At 40.0% G+C, this 17,745-nt stretch overlaps 1 protein-coding gene across 5 annotated transcripts in view; it reads right to left on the reverse strand.

Moving 5' to 3' along the window:
• Positions 1–6,148, reverse strand: part of PTBP2 (polypyrimidine tract binding protein 2) — a 56,713-nt gene extending 50,565 nt beyond the window's left edge. The window contains exons 1-2 of one of the 5 annotated variants that reach the window (XM_030032511.2): positions 5,876–6,148; positions 4,230–4,260 (exon numbers count right to left, since the gene is read on the reverse strand). In XM_030032511.2, coding sequence (XP_029888371.1) covers positions 4,230–4,260; positions 5,876–6,087 — 243 coding nt within the window. In that variant the 5' untranslated portion in view covers positions 6,088–6,148. The remainder of the gene's footprint in view (positions 1–4,229; positions 4,261–5,875) is intronic. The other 4 variants (XM_030032512.2, XM_030032513.2, XM_030032514.2 and 1 more) reach the window with 4 other exon arrangements.
• Positions 6,149–17,745: the final 11,597 nt, after the last annotated feature.

Raw genomic sequence — 17,745 nt, forward strand, 5'->3', positions numbered from 1 at the left:
TGACACATTACTGTTTGGAAAACTATTAGAAAGTACTAGGACAGTGCTTCTTAGCATCTTCTACCCAATCCTAACATAACCAACTAAATACACACTAAGAATTCCCTCTTTCCTTAAGCATACTGCAATGGCTGATGCCCTGACTTTTGGGGGAAAAGGCCATTCCCACATCTTTAAACATTACAAAACTATGTTTACAGGAGTACATGAGTTTTCCCTCCTAGGTATAACTGGGGCTGTCCACACTTGGCAGCTGAAGCTCAGGTTTTGGCCAGTGTAGCCCAAAGCACTGTCAACAACGTCACAAATTCCCAAATGCTATGTACCAAATAATGCACCCATGAAGGAATGACTGCTGCTTTTCTCCCGTCAGGTAGAAGTACACCTCAGCCATTCCAAGATGTGCAATGCATGTATACAAAATGAGTCAGTCAATTGTTCGGGCCCCATTTACTGCACAGCTACATGTGCCATCCAGGAGAAAGATAATAGATTAGACTGAAGTGGCACACACTGAAATACAGTAAAGGAGAACTATAATCTTCAATACGCACCAAAAGTTCACCTAAGTTATTCCATGCACCTGTGTAGTGTATATTCTTTACATCACATTTTATATCCCTCTACGGATTCTTTTAACTACTCCAGAGAAAAGATACATTATATACTTCATACATTCACTTCAACAATCGAAAAAGGCTTTATCACTCCAAGTGTCAAATCAGTTTACTTATCCAGATTAAAGCATCATAACTGTAAAGAGAACACAAGACAGCAATTCAAACTACAGTTATTAGATTCTGATACTCAAACCTACATAGCCAATGAGCAATGAGAAGTTTGAGACTAGAAGCTAACTAGCAGGCTATTTCATATTTAGTGACTAAGGACCTCATGTAATAAAAACAGAGCAACAAAGATGCACCTTTTTAAAACATAAAAGCAAACATTTTATACAATATGGCAATTTTTAAAACTATGCATGAAGAAATCTATAAATTTAAAATGTATAGCATTTCTTCAAGAAACTGAAAATTAAAAAAAAAATCTATGAACTATGTAATATATTATCATTACTGGAATCCTTAGCTCTGTTCTATTCAAAAATACTCACACAAACTGCTTATATACAACAGGAGTTCACAAAGTAACATCAGACACAGAGCGAAAGCTCATTCTTCTTGTATTATTTTGTAAACTGTAACATAAGGGGTGAACTGTGTGCAGAGTGACATTTCCTTGCCTCCATGAATTCCAGGTAAGCAAACCAACACATTACAGACCAAATCAAATATGAATTATTTCATATGTACTCACAAGATGATTGGGTTTTGACATGTTCTAACGCTTTGAGAAATTAAAGCACTCTGCTCCTCTGACAGATTTAACTGGGAAGCGTGCTCCCACTGCATATTTTGAGTTGTGCAAATCCCCACATTTACTCTATGTAAACCAAGTTTCCAAATAGTATATGTCATTTTTTCCACCTCCATTTTAAGTTTTATTTTTTTTACTCAGCTTTTGGTGTTAATTTCTGGTGACTCAACATGAAAATAAAATCAAGATTGAACATTCAACAATTTGATGAACAAAAATGTTTCAAATCAAAGCATACAGCACAAAAATAATAGCTTCAAATTTAGCAGCCTCATTAGCAGGTAACTCTGAGACTATAAAACTGTTAATAAAACATTATAAGCAAGTATTCATTTTACTTCACGCTTGCCTTGCCCACATGCAGTCCCTAAAGCTGAAAAGCCCTTTTTTAATTCAAAGACAATTCCCAGACTACAGTAGTTAACTTCTGCTATTACTCTCTTACGAATGGGTTTAAAAATATAACTAACATTCACTTTTCTGTTTAAGAGAGAAACCAGCCAGACAATAGTTAATGTAATTTTCAAATTTGTATCGACATGACTGATGATGATAAAGCAAAGCAAATTTTCCAAACAGAAGGGTCATATATCACAATCCCTTTCTGCAAATATAATTGAGTACATCACAAACATACTGTATAACTGATCAGCATATATACATACAGTAGGCGCAAAATCTCAAGAAAGCATCAGGTCAAACAAATATTCTGGATAAGTCGATTTCACACAGGTAAATCCCTGCCCACTTCCAACAGCTATCCAGTCACAATAAAAGCAGTGTCAAAAGAGCATTAAAACTGCTGATGCAACTCCTTGGACTCAAAACTTGCTCCTCCCATTCCCAAAGCACCCCAAAGAAAAGAAAATGGCCAAGGAAAGGCCAGATGAATGTTCCCAGTTGTTTATATACCACCTATAGGTAAAGCATTCCTCAACTTTAAAACATCAGTTCATCAAGAGCAGCGAACAGTCACCAGAGAACATAAAGGACAAATGTTTCACATGGCCTACCACAAAACATGACTGAAGCTAGCATAAGACTGCTACCCAAACTGCATGTATCAATTAGCGAGAAATTCCATTTTCCATTCTTATTAGTATCTTGAGACACAAAAGCTCCAGAATACATTCCAGTTTACTGCTCCCGTATCTAACACTTTTCTTCAGAAAACCATCATCCTTTTTATGTATTCCCACTACTTCCATGCACAAATTGATTGTTTCCTTTTAAAATCCAGAGAATAAGGCCATTCTTACAAGGCAAAGACCACACCTTTTTGACGCTTCTGTTCCTCTCCTTGTATTGATTTTAATCACTACCTCTGATACACCTGTCTTACCTTCTTTATTATATTCATAATATAACTTCTACAATCAACAGAAAGAAGCAGTTATGTCATCTGAAGTGTCTTTACTTCATTGTCTGGCTAGTACCTGAAAATATGGTTCCAAAATCACACTACATGCTTACAACGTATTTCATGAACGTTCAAATTCCCCTAAGATTCTAAGTCACTCATAGTTAAGAATGAAAGGGATACTGAATCCATTTACTTCTCCCAAAGTGAGAATGTCAGAATTTAAGGTTCAGGCAATACACAGTCTACCTGAAATTGCTTCTTCATTAGACAGGATTGAGGGCAATTTAGAAATTGTTTTGCCCCAAAACTGTTCACATGAGGCAGTTTACTTCTGAAAGACTTGAACTTCCCTGGGTATTTCTCCAAACTATTAAATACATTCCTAAAGTTCATATTTCTGATTGGGATTAGCTCTGACAGAAGTACTTTAATAATTACACTTTCCTCTTGATTCAGAGAGTGATTTTAAGCTTGCTCCGATACTGCGCGAACATGTGAAGCCAGATGGGTCCAGAATCTATGTAACTCGCTTCTTACAGCTCCTCCTAGAAGCAAGCTTGCTTAGAAACGTAATACGAGGTACATCTGACAAAACAGCTGCTGTATCTACTGGCTAGCTGTATTGTATAAGAACTAGTCCAAATCTAGGACCAATACTGAATCTCAGCCAAAGAGTTTTACTAGACAAAACCTGGCTTACCAAGCAGTTAACATAGATCAGCTTCAGGTGAAAAGGCAGCTACATAGTATAGCTACAAAGTCCCTGGACAAATGTGGAGTCTACATTTCTACCACTGAAATAGAACTGCTTGCATGCATCCATTAACATAACCTGAAGTTCCCTTGTCCCATATATCTTTGCATTCTCATTATTTCTCAGTCTGCCTCTATGAAGTACCGATCTAATTCCTGCAACAGATTTGAATACAAAAGTGAAACAAAATTAACAACCATTTGGAAGCTCTTCCCTTGTTATAACAAATACGATAAATTCATAACTGAACTTGAAAAATAAAAAGTAAAGCAAAGCAAACACCCACTTCTCTGTCTACATAACAAATTCTACCTCCCATATTTTTGTGTCCTATTACAGACAGTCACTTCTTTTTTAACTTCAGTGGTAACTGTTTCAAAAAAAAAAAAAAGAGATGGGGGGAGGGGGAAGAAGAAAACATGTCTTTTACATTCACCATGCAACAACGAGAAAGTGTTGTTTTGAAAAAAATCTGCAAAATTAAGCTTTAAAATAAGAAGCTGACACCACTACATTAATCTAGAACCACTGTCTGCAGTTCAGTGCCTAGAAAAGTCTTTTGTGTAGAGCCTCCAATTTACCTCTAGGGATTTTTGGTTAATAAAGCATATACAGCTGACTAAATACCAGCTGACAATGACTAGTTAAAATCTTACAACTTGCAATTACTGATGCTCAAAGTAGTTCATTTTGTATCAACAATTTGCCCCCTTATTTGCTGAGTATACATCCTACCTTCACACCAACTGCAACATCAGTGACAATGCTGTAAAAAAAGAAAAAAACAAGAACACAAGTCAACCAATTTATCCTCATAAAACCAACTGTTCAAGTATTGCAATGCCAAGATAATGAGGAATCAAAACAGCCAACAACTTCCCCAATCAAGAAAGTATATTCAAAGAACATAGCAGGAGTTGGAGGAAGTACAAAAGAAACTTAGAAAAGCCACTGACTTCCCCAGCTTATAGGCTTCTCCAAAAGAGCCCAAAGTTTCAAGTAAATATTACTTTAAAGCAGTACTGTCAGGAAATTTATTTAGGAAACTCAGGTTTCTGGACTACATGAGATCATAGGCTGAAAATAAAAGAATTTAAAAGTAAGTACATAACTTTTCTCACGCACCCCTATTAACTAGACAGCTAGTTCAGCAACATAGCCTACCCTATAGATCTTCTTACAACAGAAAGCAACGAACACATTTTTTGAAATTAGCTTGAAAAAAAAGAATGCATTGGCAGGTACACCTGTATAAAATTTAATCAGGTACACCTATACGAAACTCTCCAACAGGTATGTCAAGGTAAATCTTTTTCTGAGAGGTTGTGACAACACAACTCACAGCATGTAACGCAATCCCAAAAGAAATCTAAGTCCCCACCAAAAAAAAAATGAAAGCAAAACATGAATACGTGAAAGCTTTCCACAATGTAATACTCATTAATGACTTCTCAGACAGGATTTGTAACTCGAACATTATAATCACAACTAACCATAAAAAGCCTTTAAAACTTTCACAGTTGAAAGGTTATATGCTTAAAGCATACCAAAGAGATTGCTTCTCTGTTTGAAGCAGAGTAAACAACTTAATAGGAAATTTGGAAGCTGGAAGATGTTGTATTTACACTGACGAAGGCTACAGCCACCAGCCTCATTTTCCAGGTCCAACAGAAAGAAGGCCTTGTGTACACTGACTGCCCACCCCAGCTCCCAGCCAGGACCGAGGGCCCTCGCTGTCCCATATGGCCGACTCCTTCAAAACCTTCCCTTCTTTGGCTTCTACAGCCAGTCGCCAGCACGCACAAAGGCATCTTTCTACCTGGCCGGGGAGGAAGGCAGAGGGCTTATTAGGCAGCTCCTGAAAACAAAAGAGCTCGACATCTGGCTCCTGCTGGTATTTGCTCCTCCCCTCCAGCCAGCTCCAAAACAAACCCGAACCCTACAGAGCGCTCCTCCTCACCCCACGGTCGGGGCGCGGGGGGGGGGGAGAAGGAAAGAACAAGAGGTTCTGGAGGGGACGGAGGGGGGTAGACAGCGCTCCCTCTTTACAGCCAGATCCAGCATCTCGGGTACTATACTAAGTAGGGGGCGGCCCAAAGCCCCCAGCAATTTAAACGGAAGACCCTACCGAAGGGCCCGCGCTACGAAGAGGCTGAGCCCCTTCCCCCCTCGTACTGGGCCTCAGCTGCGCGGCGGCGGGAAGCCGGCCCGTCCCCACCACTGCCGGGGCAGCGGCCGCTCCCCACACCCGCGGAGACGCCCGCCCGCCGACAGCCAGCCGCCGCGGGGAGCGAGCCCCCGGCGCTGGGACGGGTCCCACCGCCGACCGGCGGCACAACCGCGGCAGTACCTTCGCCCACACCGCCCCGCTCACTACTCACCCGTCCATCGCCGAGCAGGACAAAGCGCGGACAAGCGGGACAGACAGCCGCGCAGGCGACGCGTACGAGGAGGCTGTGAGAAAATGGCTGCCCGGCCTGCACGAAAACCGCCGAACGTTGCCGAGTGCCGGATTCCGCTCGTCCCTCGCCGCTACGGAGCATGCGCCAGTCGCGCGGGCATGCGCCGTCGGCGCCGCTGAAGTTTCTGCCATCAGCTGCCGGGGCCGAGCAGAGTCGCGAGGCGCCGCCAGCCTGCCCCGCCTGGGGCGGGAAGCGGGAAGGCGGGCGCGGCAGCGGGTTCCTCGCCGGCCCGCGCCCGGGACCCGCCGCGCAGCGAGGCGGGGGGTTCCCGCTCCTCCCGCCCCAGCGCACCGCTTCGGGAGCGTTTGTGCGTGCGCGAGGGAGAGAGGTCGCCTCGGAGGAGCGCGACTCACGGTCCTGCCCGGGGAGAGCGCCCGAGGCCGCCGGGGGCGGTGGGGGCAGGCCCGCTCCGGGGGCTCCTCAGTCCTCGGGCGGTGTCTGGACCGCCGGACCGCGCTTGTTGCGCGGAGAGACTTTGCGTGCTCGGTGCCAAAACTTCCCGGCGCCGGGAGCCTGCCCCTTCTCGTCATGGAAAACGTTCAGAGAGGCCGCGCCAGGCTCGGGCACCCCGTCCCCTCAGAGGACCCAACCCTGACAGGGAGCCCTGTCCTCATCACTCAGTGCCTTCGGCTACACAGTCATTCTTAAGGAAACAACCTGTTGACTATATAGCTGACCACTAATACTATTTCAAAAAATAATTCAGATGAACATAAAAATTAACTATTGCAGTGTGTTAGGCTGTTCTTCACAGAAACTGGTGTAGCCATGGTTCTCTCTAAACTACCGTATCAGGGTACAAACTGTTCGCTCTACATGGCCATTAGGAAATAGGCTTTTTCCCCCCAGTATTTTTATGCCGGGTCTCAGTATTTCATCACAAATCCTACAATGTTTGATAACCGAGTTTCTAGAAAGAGCTGTTCCTGGGACAATCCTAGATTGGATTTAACAAAAAGTCAAACTAAGGATTTTATACCTATGAAGGAAAATTTGAAAATGTGATCCAAATGTTCCTAGAAGATCCCAAACCCGGAAGTGTATTAAAAAATATTCAAAACATCTTCTGTATTTTCTGTATTTTGATCTGGCAATGCTGGTTCTTAAAATAGATTTTGAGGAGGAAGCCCATTACTTGATTGCACTTTAATTTTTTCAGGTTACTGCAAGACCCTTGGAGTTTGTCACTGAAAATATTGCAATAGAGCCTGATAAAGAATTTAAGAGCCAAAAGGCTATGCATATCTCCATAATCAGAAAATTTTCACTAGGCTTTACTACCCCTGTCTGCCTGCCTCTCCTCTAACTGACCCCATGAGCAGCCCAGTAACTAACTTAACAATTAGGAGTACCTGCAAATTCTCATTCTACCCTGTGACTTTTTGTTGTCCTGTTCTGGAAAAGTCACTCTGATTCTGTGCAGCAATCAATTTACTAGGTGGACAATAACTGATATTGCTTCTCCTAGATGTCAATATCATTTGGATATCTGCAACTACCTTCTCTTTCAGCAACTGCCTTCAGCACCCATTGCTGACCACTAGACTGAATGATTTGTTATTCTCATTCTTATAAAATCCCTCTTAAACATTTCATTTACTTAGATTGTATACAAAGTTCATCATGCCAAATGCTATTCTTTTTTGCTTTCAACATTGTTATGTTTTTTTTTTTAAAAAAGTATCTGGTTGTAGTATTCTTTACGGATTGCATGTGTTAAAGAAGTACTATCCTTGAAAGTAACATTGAGGACTTTAGAGATTTAGAATTGCTTATAACCATCTCTATAAATCCAGTGCATTTTTATATATTTACTCCATATAGATATCATTCCTGTAGATTCTAGCATGGTTAGTAGACTTTGCACCATTGGAGGTTAGGGTTACAGTTGGTTTCTCTTGTACTGTATTGGGGATTTTTTTGTCGTTTTTCCCCCTTATAAATCTAAACACATCTTGTCTGGTTTTGGATTGGTAGAAGTACTAATCCTTCTACTTCTTAGCAGTTAGTAGAAAATCTGTCTTTCCATCTGATGTATCTATCTCACTGCCTGTCTTGCTTACCTCCTTTGCCTTTATAGTAATGCCATCTTCGAACCTGTGTTTCTCTTTTGTAATATCCCTGTTTTCTCCTTCTTTCATGACACCTACCAGAATCCATCTGATTAAGTGAGCTAATACTCATTCGGTTTATCCTCTGAGTTAGATGGTCTTCCATATAAGGGAGACTGAGGAGCACGTGTTGAGTGTTTATAGCAGAAAAGACACTAAAACTGAGTTTGCAAATCTTGGTGAAATAAGGGATGTAAATTTATAGAGCAAAACTCTGGTCCCCCTGAAACCAGCAATAAAAGTGATAATTAATCAATCAGGATTTTACCTAGAGCATTTAATTTTAGAAGGGAAAAAAAAAGATACCAACAATCAGTGTGTTACTAATAAAATGCCATAGCATCCTCTTGCTCATTTGTTTGTTCAGCGTGGTATTACACTTTCCTCTTCAGGTAGCTTTGCGTTTTTATACTATTAGATTATTTTTAGTATGCTTTTGGATGCCTTGTAGAATGTCTACCATGTTTTGGACATTGTGATAGTATAAACAATGACTTGATCTGTTTTCTCTGTGGCTAGAGTATGTCTTTGCTTTGTCTTTCTCATGTTTTAGAAGGTCAGAAAAAAACTGGCCAAAAGCACCCTGTTGTCCTTAGGACTTGTCAACTTTCTGCTGAAGTCCTGCATCACTTATTTCAGAAGGCAGCTAAAATGTCCAGTAATAGGTGACCATTCAGTAAAACACCTCTAGCAAACCCCTCCACATTGAATTGTTACATTATGAAACATGAGAGCTTATATCCTCTATCCATTTTATTCCAACCAAAATTTAAGTGTAGATACTATTATTAGCTGTTCAAAAGTTCTCTACTTTTTAAATCCTAGTAACCTTATTGCTGTAATTATATTTTGTTTTCCAAAATAATTTCTTTCACTCATTGATATATTTAGATGTTTCACTTTCATTGGTTGTTTCCTTTTATTTCAAGAACAGCTAATAAATAACAGTCTGTGTAGTTCAGCAGCAGTATGAGTGGTGTATGCTTAGTGAAAGATTTCAGGAATTAGGAAGCACACAAAGATATTTTCTGCAGTACGTTATCCCAAATTGAGTCCCTGGAGTTGCTGGGGAAAAAAAATAGCATCCACATGCTCAGAGAGTATCTTGTCCAAGAATTTGCCTGAGCACTTTTTGGCATCTGCAGCATTTTAGGGCAACAAGTTAGGCAATTTAAGAAATCATTGTGTGGAAAATATTTTATTTTGTTTCAAGCCTACTGCCTGATAATTTCCTTCAATGTCCGTCAGTTCTTTTCTTACAAAAAATAGATGGGTGATTTTCCCTGTTCATGTAGTTTGTGAATACATATACCTTCATCATATCATCTTCAGTTATATTTGAAGAGTCCTAGTAAATTTAATGTCTCCTCTTTTAGAAGTCATTCCATATTTTCAGTAATTTGTTTTGCCTTTTTGTACACCTTTCCTAATCCTATTCTAGAAGATCATAATGGTCCTTATTATTCAAGTTACAAATCCAATGGCTATATAGGTGCATAATAAATGCTTTCTTGTTCATTTCTGGTTTTATATTCTTTTTTTTCCTGATAGTACCAATCTCATTTGCATGTTTGAATGCTGCTAAGCCATGAGCTGATGTTTTCACAGAACGCCCCACAACTCAAGCACTTTTTGCTGTGTGGAAGTCATTCATTTAGATTCCAGGATTTTGCCTGTATAGTTTGGCTTATTTTCTCCCTTGCATATTACTTCCATTTTTCAGTACAGAATTTAACTTGCCATTTTATCATTCAATCACACAGTATCATGAGAGCTTTCCACAATTCTTCATGGTCAGCTTTTGTTTTTGTTGCCATGAATAATTCAGCCTCATCAGCAAACTTGGTTGCCTTGATAATCACACTTTTTTCCAGATCATTTAAGAATATGCTGAACAGTGCAGGTCCCTGTGGTACACTACCAGTGACCTCCCTCTGCTGTAAAAAATAGACCATTTTTTCTTGCCCTTCATTTAAAATCTTTTAATAATCCAGTATTAATAACTAATAATTAATAAGAAATTAATAGATCAAATAACATACTTGTTAATCATCCATCAGCTTATGTTGTGGTTTCTCTCAAGAGCTTTAGGCAGCGAATTTCAACAAATTCTTTTTTTGAAATTATATCATGTTGTTTTGATCAGACTATGCTAAAACTCAAACTTAGTGACTCCTTCAAAGAATACGATACTTTTTGCTATTAGATGCACTTACACAGTAACAACTCTTCGTTCGTCCCTATCACCAAACCAAATAGCCCTGTCTCTTTAGTTTCCTGTGTCATTGAATGGCATTGCTTAGTACAACAGATCCTCTGGTTATCATGGGAAAGGTTGATCATTTGGTTTACCAGTCTTTGTTATATTAAACCACATTATTCTATCTTAAGCCAGTTCTTATCAACTTCATAAATTCCCCAGATGCCTTTGAGCAAAGTCCCAACATTTATTAGTAGCTATTCATCATTTTGTGTTCCTGTAAACAATATTCTTAACATTTCTTCCCAGCAGTCTGTGTTGATTTACTTTGTTTTATTGAACTAAGTTTTGAAGCTATCGAGTAGCTTTTACAAGCTCAGTGCCCTAAATAAATGTCTCTTTTTCAAGTTCAGGTCAGAACTTGTCTTGCTGGTCTGAATCCCACAGGCTGCTCTCCAGCATTTTATTTCCAGCATCCTTGCTAGAAAGACAGCTTATCTTGGATGGGCTGGGAGCGTTACTGCTCTCTACCATCTCAAACACCAATACATGTGACATAGCTCATACCGTACTTCAGTAAACATTCGTATGGGTCCAAAGGTCCATTCTTGACAACTAGATTATTATTTGCCTGCCCACTTTCCCTCTCTTGCTTGTACTATATCCACCTGGAAATCTATTTTCCAGAGTCAGTTCACCTTTTTCTACCACTGTGATTAAATACACGTACATTTTACTTTCTTCAGGGCTGGAGATAAGTTTTACTTTTTATTACAAACATTGTATGCCAGTGGTGATTGTAAACCTCTTTCATACTATAGGGTTTTCTTGGTTTTTGCCTCAGCTGATTGGTAGTGGAGTGAAGATCATGTTGTAGGTCGTGTACAGCCAGGGCTTCAGATCTGGGAAGAGAGTACTCTATTCTGTCATGGAAAAGAAGTGAAATGAATAATTTTTTTTCTGAATGCAAAGATGTCTGTTGAGGTTATAAGACAAAGGGTAGGAAGTTCTCTGCTTCTTGACCTAAAAAAATGTATAGATCCTTCTATTGTCACAAACAGGTGTTTAAGTGCTGGCCTGGCACTCTCCAAGACACAGGTGAAATATTCCAACACTAAAGCTATGATTGCTATCCAAGTATGTTAGTAAAGTAATTTAATTGCTTGTGAGAACCTAGTTTTCACCTGACTGGCTGATCAGTACTGATGAGGACTGCTCCCTTAATGATGCATGCTTTTACAAGCCTAGATCTTTACGTTGCAGGCAGCATAGCTGTCCCACCTACCAGACAGTCATACAACCCATTAAAAAATCTCTAAGCACAATACTTTTAAAAACATTATTTAATGTTTATTTTTATGTGTGGGTTCCATAAAAGACCCACAATCAGGAGAGAATAGCTTTACTACTTAGAGACTCCGTTATTATTACAGTAGCTTTTGCCAAGCAGTATTGCAGTAACAAAGGTTCTCTGTTTAAGGATCTGACAAAGTATAAATTTAGGGACTTCAAAATGATTTTTATTTTTGAGCTGAAGTGAAGATGCCTAAATTTTGGCTAATGGTACACTTATATAAGGGTATGGCTAATGTAACTGAGCTCAAGCATTTAGCCCAGTGACTCCCTGGAAAGCTGTTGCTTTGTGCAAATTTGTGCCCAGTCTGGCATAATGTCTCAGCAGGTAGGTGGTGACTGGTGGCTGAGACATGGCAATGATTAACCTCCTCAACCAATACGCCTGCTTTGATGGGGGGTGGGGACTTTTCTTTAGTTCCAGTGCAAAATCAAGCAAATCACAGCTGCAGGTGATCTAAACTCATCTGGTTTGACTTTGCACCGAAGCTATCTAGACAGTCTCACAGTGTTTTTTATCAGAGGAGAGCCCCAAGACCCCAACCCTCCTGCCTCCAGCTGCTCATTTGCAGTCTGAGAGCCCTTCCTGCTCTGCACCCTGCAGACGGGAGTGAGCTCAGGCAGAGGTTTAAGCTACAGCCTGAGTAAATATCCCAAAACTAGGCTTAGATGTAAGCTTAAGGGGCCGCTTAGATATATTTTGACTCACCCTCTAACTCACAGAACAACATCGGACAGAAGACTTTATGTAACATACACAGTGACCCCAGTCTTCTACAAGGTCTGAGGTTGCCTAGTTTTACAGACATGACAATTATGATTACTAAAAAGGTGACAAAGAAGAAATGGAGAAAACATACATTTTTTAAAAAAACTCAACACCAGCAAGGAAAAGACTCCAAATCTCCAATAACATAGTAAATTAAAGCAATATATTCTCAAACAAAGAAAGAAAACTCACAGCAATTTCAAAGAATGTTCTTTGCACAGCTGGACTGAAATGGGACTTCTGCTATTGATTTCAGGAATACCAGAATTTGAACTCTGAACTCAAATAATTTAAAAGGAGTAAAAAGTGTCTCGCAGTAATTTTTAAAAGGTCATGTAAGTGACAGATGAGCTTACCTTTCCACTTTACTCTTTGATGTTAGAAAATAGAATTATTTTTGTACAATTTTTCCAAAACTGTGCTCTCATAACATCCCATCCTACAGTGGTTCTTCCAAACCCTTTTGCACCTTATGTAGGAACAGCATTATGTTCCTGGGCATTTTTAATAGGGATTATTTTATGGACTCCTACAAGACTGTATAAATTATCAAAAAGAATACCATAGAGGAAAAATATTTTCAAATGGATGCTGTCCATGGTGGTGAACGATATTCAGAATGAAAACCTTTCAAGTGTTACAGAAAAAGGTCTTCAAACAGGACACCCCAGAAATGTGACTGTTTTTTTAAAAACTGAAAATCTTCAAAGCAGGCACCTCTTTCTCTGAGGAAATCCTCAAAGGGGCATTCCTCCAGAGTGAGAATCTTTGAAAATGAAATCTCTTAACTGATATGAAAACTTTGAAAGCAATAAACCATTGCTAAAATTGAAGGCAGTATTTCCTTGGCAGAGTATAGGATGTTCTTAAAGGGAGAAATGACTGCACCATTGTGCATTGTGCATAGAGGTTATCAACCCCTACTCCCTTACAGGAAGGAATAAAGATTTTTTAAAACATTTTATCATAATCACAAAGTTATTAAACTACATTATTACAGTATTTTTAACAATAAAAAGTATTGGTGGCAGTATACTCTTTCATCACTGGACAGGCAGTTTCATACACACTGCTGACTTGAAAACAGCTTCTTCATTTTAAAAGATTTAAGTAAGAAAGTCCATGGAGTGGAGCTTGTTGGAAATATTTCTGTGAATTATATTCCCATGGAGTAATACTTTTTTTGTAAAAGTAAGACTTTTCACAGAAAATGCCAGCTGTGCAGTATATTTTCCAGTTCAGAATAGTATGGGTTTTGGAATATGGACTATTTTTCCAGGATGGGAATCCATTTTCAATTTTTTTCCAACTAGCACAGTCCATGGAGTCATTTCTGGTTAAAAGCTTTACAGAGAAGTGATATAATGCATGGATGTGACAACAAAGCAAATTAAATACACTATATATAGGTTAGAAAGGAAACAGCGAAAAGACAGTTTGCTTGTTGTGCCACGCTGAAACGTCATGGCCTTTAAGATGACTGCTATTGAGGCCTGTTTTTGAGCAATGCAAGGAGAAGGATCTATAGTACCATTTAAAGTGGCTGACTGCTGTGGCACTAGGCTAGCTATTGGAGTGTGAGTGAACTGCAGCTGACCCAAAGCCAAGGGCAAGCCAAAATGATTTGGAGCGCAAGACATTGGAGTTTAAAGCAGCCTGGAGAGACACAGAGAAATTCAGAAATCAGAAGATAAAATACATATTTGTCCACCTTCTCTCTTACCTATGAGGCTCATGGAAGCAGCATTCTAATCAGCTTCTGCTCCTGGCTGTGCGAACCTACAATGGTGCCAACTACCTTCACACAGTTCCTACACTCAAATATACAGTGGATATCAAACCAAATGGTGTCTCCCCCACTCTTCCTTATTATCTTCTCATGCTGTCCTCACACATTCCTCACTTCAGGATTTGGGTATCCTAAACACCCTTAGGAAAATGCAGCTAAGGTGGCGCATTGTGGCATTCTGGTTTTTGATTGCTTTACTGTACATACTCTTCCCACTTGTCTGTTTGTCTAGCAGCAGTTTAACTGGGATGACTTAAACATCTTTCTGTATTAAATATTGTAGATTAAATTAGTCCTGCAGATTTCACAAACTGGGATTTCTATAGTGTGCAGTAGCGGGAGATCCAATATGTATACATAGGAGGCAAATTTGACCCAAATGGTGTACTCTATACAACAGAGTTCTTTAATAATAGCTTATAACCAGGATCTGATTTTGAGTTTTAGAAAAACATAGACAACCACAAAAAGTAGAAGTTGCTGGTGCACTAGAAGGTAGACATGAATAATGTTTTTGCTAATATCAGGAGAAAAATCCAGATTGCAAGGACCGATTACAGTGTTCAGTTGCTATTACAGTCTTTTCAGTCACTGAATAAATACAGTCAATGCAGCTGGCAACGCTTAGAGAATCTAAGTAAAAGCTACAAATACCTTGTGAGACCATTTTGAAGACAATCTGCCCAAAATAGCTGCGCATAAAAACTTTTCTGTAGCACTGCCTCTCAAAACACCAAAACTCCTGAACTAGGCTGCAGGCTCCCTCTGCCACCCACAAAGCCAGCGTCGACGCAGCGTTCTGCCTTTGTGGGCACCGAAGTGGAGAGCAGCCCATGCTGCACGTGCTGGCAGCGTTCTCCCACCTCCTGCAGCCAACGTGCAGCCCCCAGACAGCCCCAGAGCTGCCGTAGTCTGGGTCCTTAACTGCAGCCACTGTTGAGCTTTTCTGCACCTAAAACTCTCCCAGCATTGTACCCAGTGCTTTACATCAATCCATGAGAAAATACTAAAGCCCCTTCCCAGGCTCTTGCTCAAGCTCGGACTGGTAAATTTGCTCCCACCCTCCAAACAAGATTTTCGGAGGGGTGGGTACCCCTGCAGCTCTGGTATGGCACAGCTGGTCTGGTGAGCATGAGGCTTTGGTGTTATGAGCATGAATGCCTGAGTAATCTTAAGACTTCACTATCACAAGTAGAACTAGTGACTTCTGCTGTGCCATAGGATACAAGGCTAAAAAGGCACCAGAAAGCAATTCATAAGCTAATGTTTTGGGGTGGGGTTTTTTTTCTATTCCTCATGCTCCACAGGAACTTCGTGCTATGTTAGCTGTAATTTAAAGCTGACCTGCTACAGCAAAAAAAAATCTCACTTATGGAGAAGTAGGGACAACAGATCAGGAGCACCTCAGTAATTTTCCTTGTCAAACCTAACTCTTCTTGTCTTTGTAATTTGGAAATATCAGAAAAATCCAATGTTTCTGAGGTCGCAAATATTCCTCTCTAGACTAAATGGTATTTTCCATTTGAAAATTGTAATTTGCTCTATAGACCATACAATGCAGATACAGTTTCCTTTCTTATGTAGCATAAACAGTTTCAGAAACTTTATGTGGTAAAAGGCACATCAACTCACTCTGGATATCTGAAAATGTGTGCTGAATAGAAGAGCAACAGATTAGAAATGGTAGTCAGAAATAATCCTGTTCTTAAATTCATTATGTTTCCAGAATGGATTTTTTTTTTCTTTAATTTCAGTTTGCCATCCCCAAAACTAATGTACTTTATAGTTTTGAGAGTAATCTTTTATGTAGTCTGCTGTCCTTTAGGAGTGCTGATGTAGCTGAAGAACAAGAGCAGCTTGTCACACTGCATTACTAACCGTCTGCTTGCAAACTTCAGAGAATTTCTGGCCACTTGTGACATAATATCTCATTAACCTTTTGCGATATCTGAACCCAGCAAAGATATCTGCATTTTGAGAATAAACAGCAGCTATCATCTCAACTGCCCCAGTGAACTGCAGCAACTTTTAACAAATACTGTCAGCAGTATGAGATGCAGTCTAGTGATATGTTGACTCTTCAAGACTTGGACCATAGCAATGATCTTATGTCAAATTTACATGTCTATAGTTCTTTACTTATTTTTTAGTTCAGATATCTGTCCAATATTGTGTTTGCTGTCTGATGTGGTGACTTAGCAGATGTAAAATATGATTTTAAAAGGGCAAAACTGATAATTTACAACCATTATAGGCACAGAGTGTGTAAAGTAGAAGTCATCATCCTGTGATAAGTAATCAAAATACTATATTGCTGTGGTCCTGGTGCAGGTTTTCAAATGGATTGGAGTGTCAGGAGTGTCATATGCCTCCTGCTTTCTGCACAGGGGCCGGCAGAGTTAACCTTTGGCTTCGGGGCACAGGAGCTCACTGGCGTGAGTGAGAAAGGATCAAGGCCACTGACACATACAAGTGCTCATCAGGATGAACGGGTTATTCAGAGGCACAAAAATACCACCCAGCACCAACCCAACCTGAGGCACTGCAGCTCCCACCAATTAAAGACATGCACTGCTGAACAAAATATCTTCTGCACAAACATGGTCCTAAAAGCTGCAGAGACTCTGTTTACATATCTCTAGCCTCCTTTTTCAGCTCCGTATTATTATTTTAGTTCAGACACAATTGCCCTGCACTGATTTTCATTCTTAGTTGTATTTATGTTTCAAAATGTTGCTGAGATCATCCCTGACTTAAAGTTAGGGACCACCAGACCTAAACCTTAAAAACTCTGGCTTTTGATTGTCTAACAGTGCTAAAGGCATGTTCTTAATCATAGAGAAACAGCAGGCATACATGCTCAGTTGAAAAGGAAAAGTTTTAGTATACAACATATTCAGATACCACATGTTTTTTTACTGGTAAACAGTAGAATAAAACACCAGGCTATCGTTACAGTATCCAAGGTACATCTGCTCCTCAGCTTGCTCCTTACTTGCAGCATGCTTCCTCAGCCTGTCACTTTTGGAATTAGATGTGACGCCCTATGCCATGCCCTGTTAAAGCCATACTCAGCTGAACAATGCGTTAATAGTGCAGGCTGAGAGTAACAAAAATACAAAGCCAACAACAACTTCAGAACTAGTTTTCACACTCTTCTGCCTTCTTCACTTTCAGTTGGTTTTGCTCTATTTTTTTCGTAAGGACACAAGTAAAACAAAGCAGACTGGGGTTCCCCAGAATTAACAAGTTAATAGCATTCATGTGTTAAGGCTTATTCTTCTTGAAACAAAGTAGTCTGAGTATTAGCTAAAGTTAAGGTGCTCAGGCACGTACAGTGAAGGCTTGACTGGAGCACTATTCTAGAGAGGTTTGCAACAAGATATGAAGATTTAATAACGCATTGCACTTAGATGTCCTAAGCACCTTTCATCCAGAGATCACAAATGCTGTACCAGTATAAATTGTCTCACAAGTCTTCTGTAAGACATACAATAATAATTATTTTTATATGTTTTTTATTGTTGGACGAACTGATTCATTTCAAGTCACAGAGCAGCAGCACGA

This window comes from Aquila chrysaetos, chromosome 12 (genome assembly GCF_900496995.4).
Source record: "Aquila chrysaetos chrysaetos chromosome 12, bAquChr1.4, whole genome shotgun sequence".
NCBI lineage: Eukaryota > Metazoa > Chordata > Aves > Accipitriformes > Accipitridae > Aquila > Aquila chrysaetos.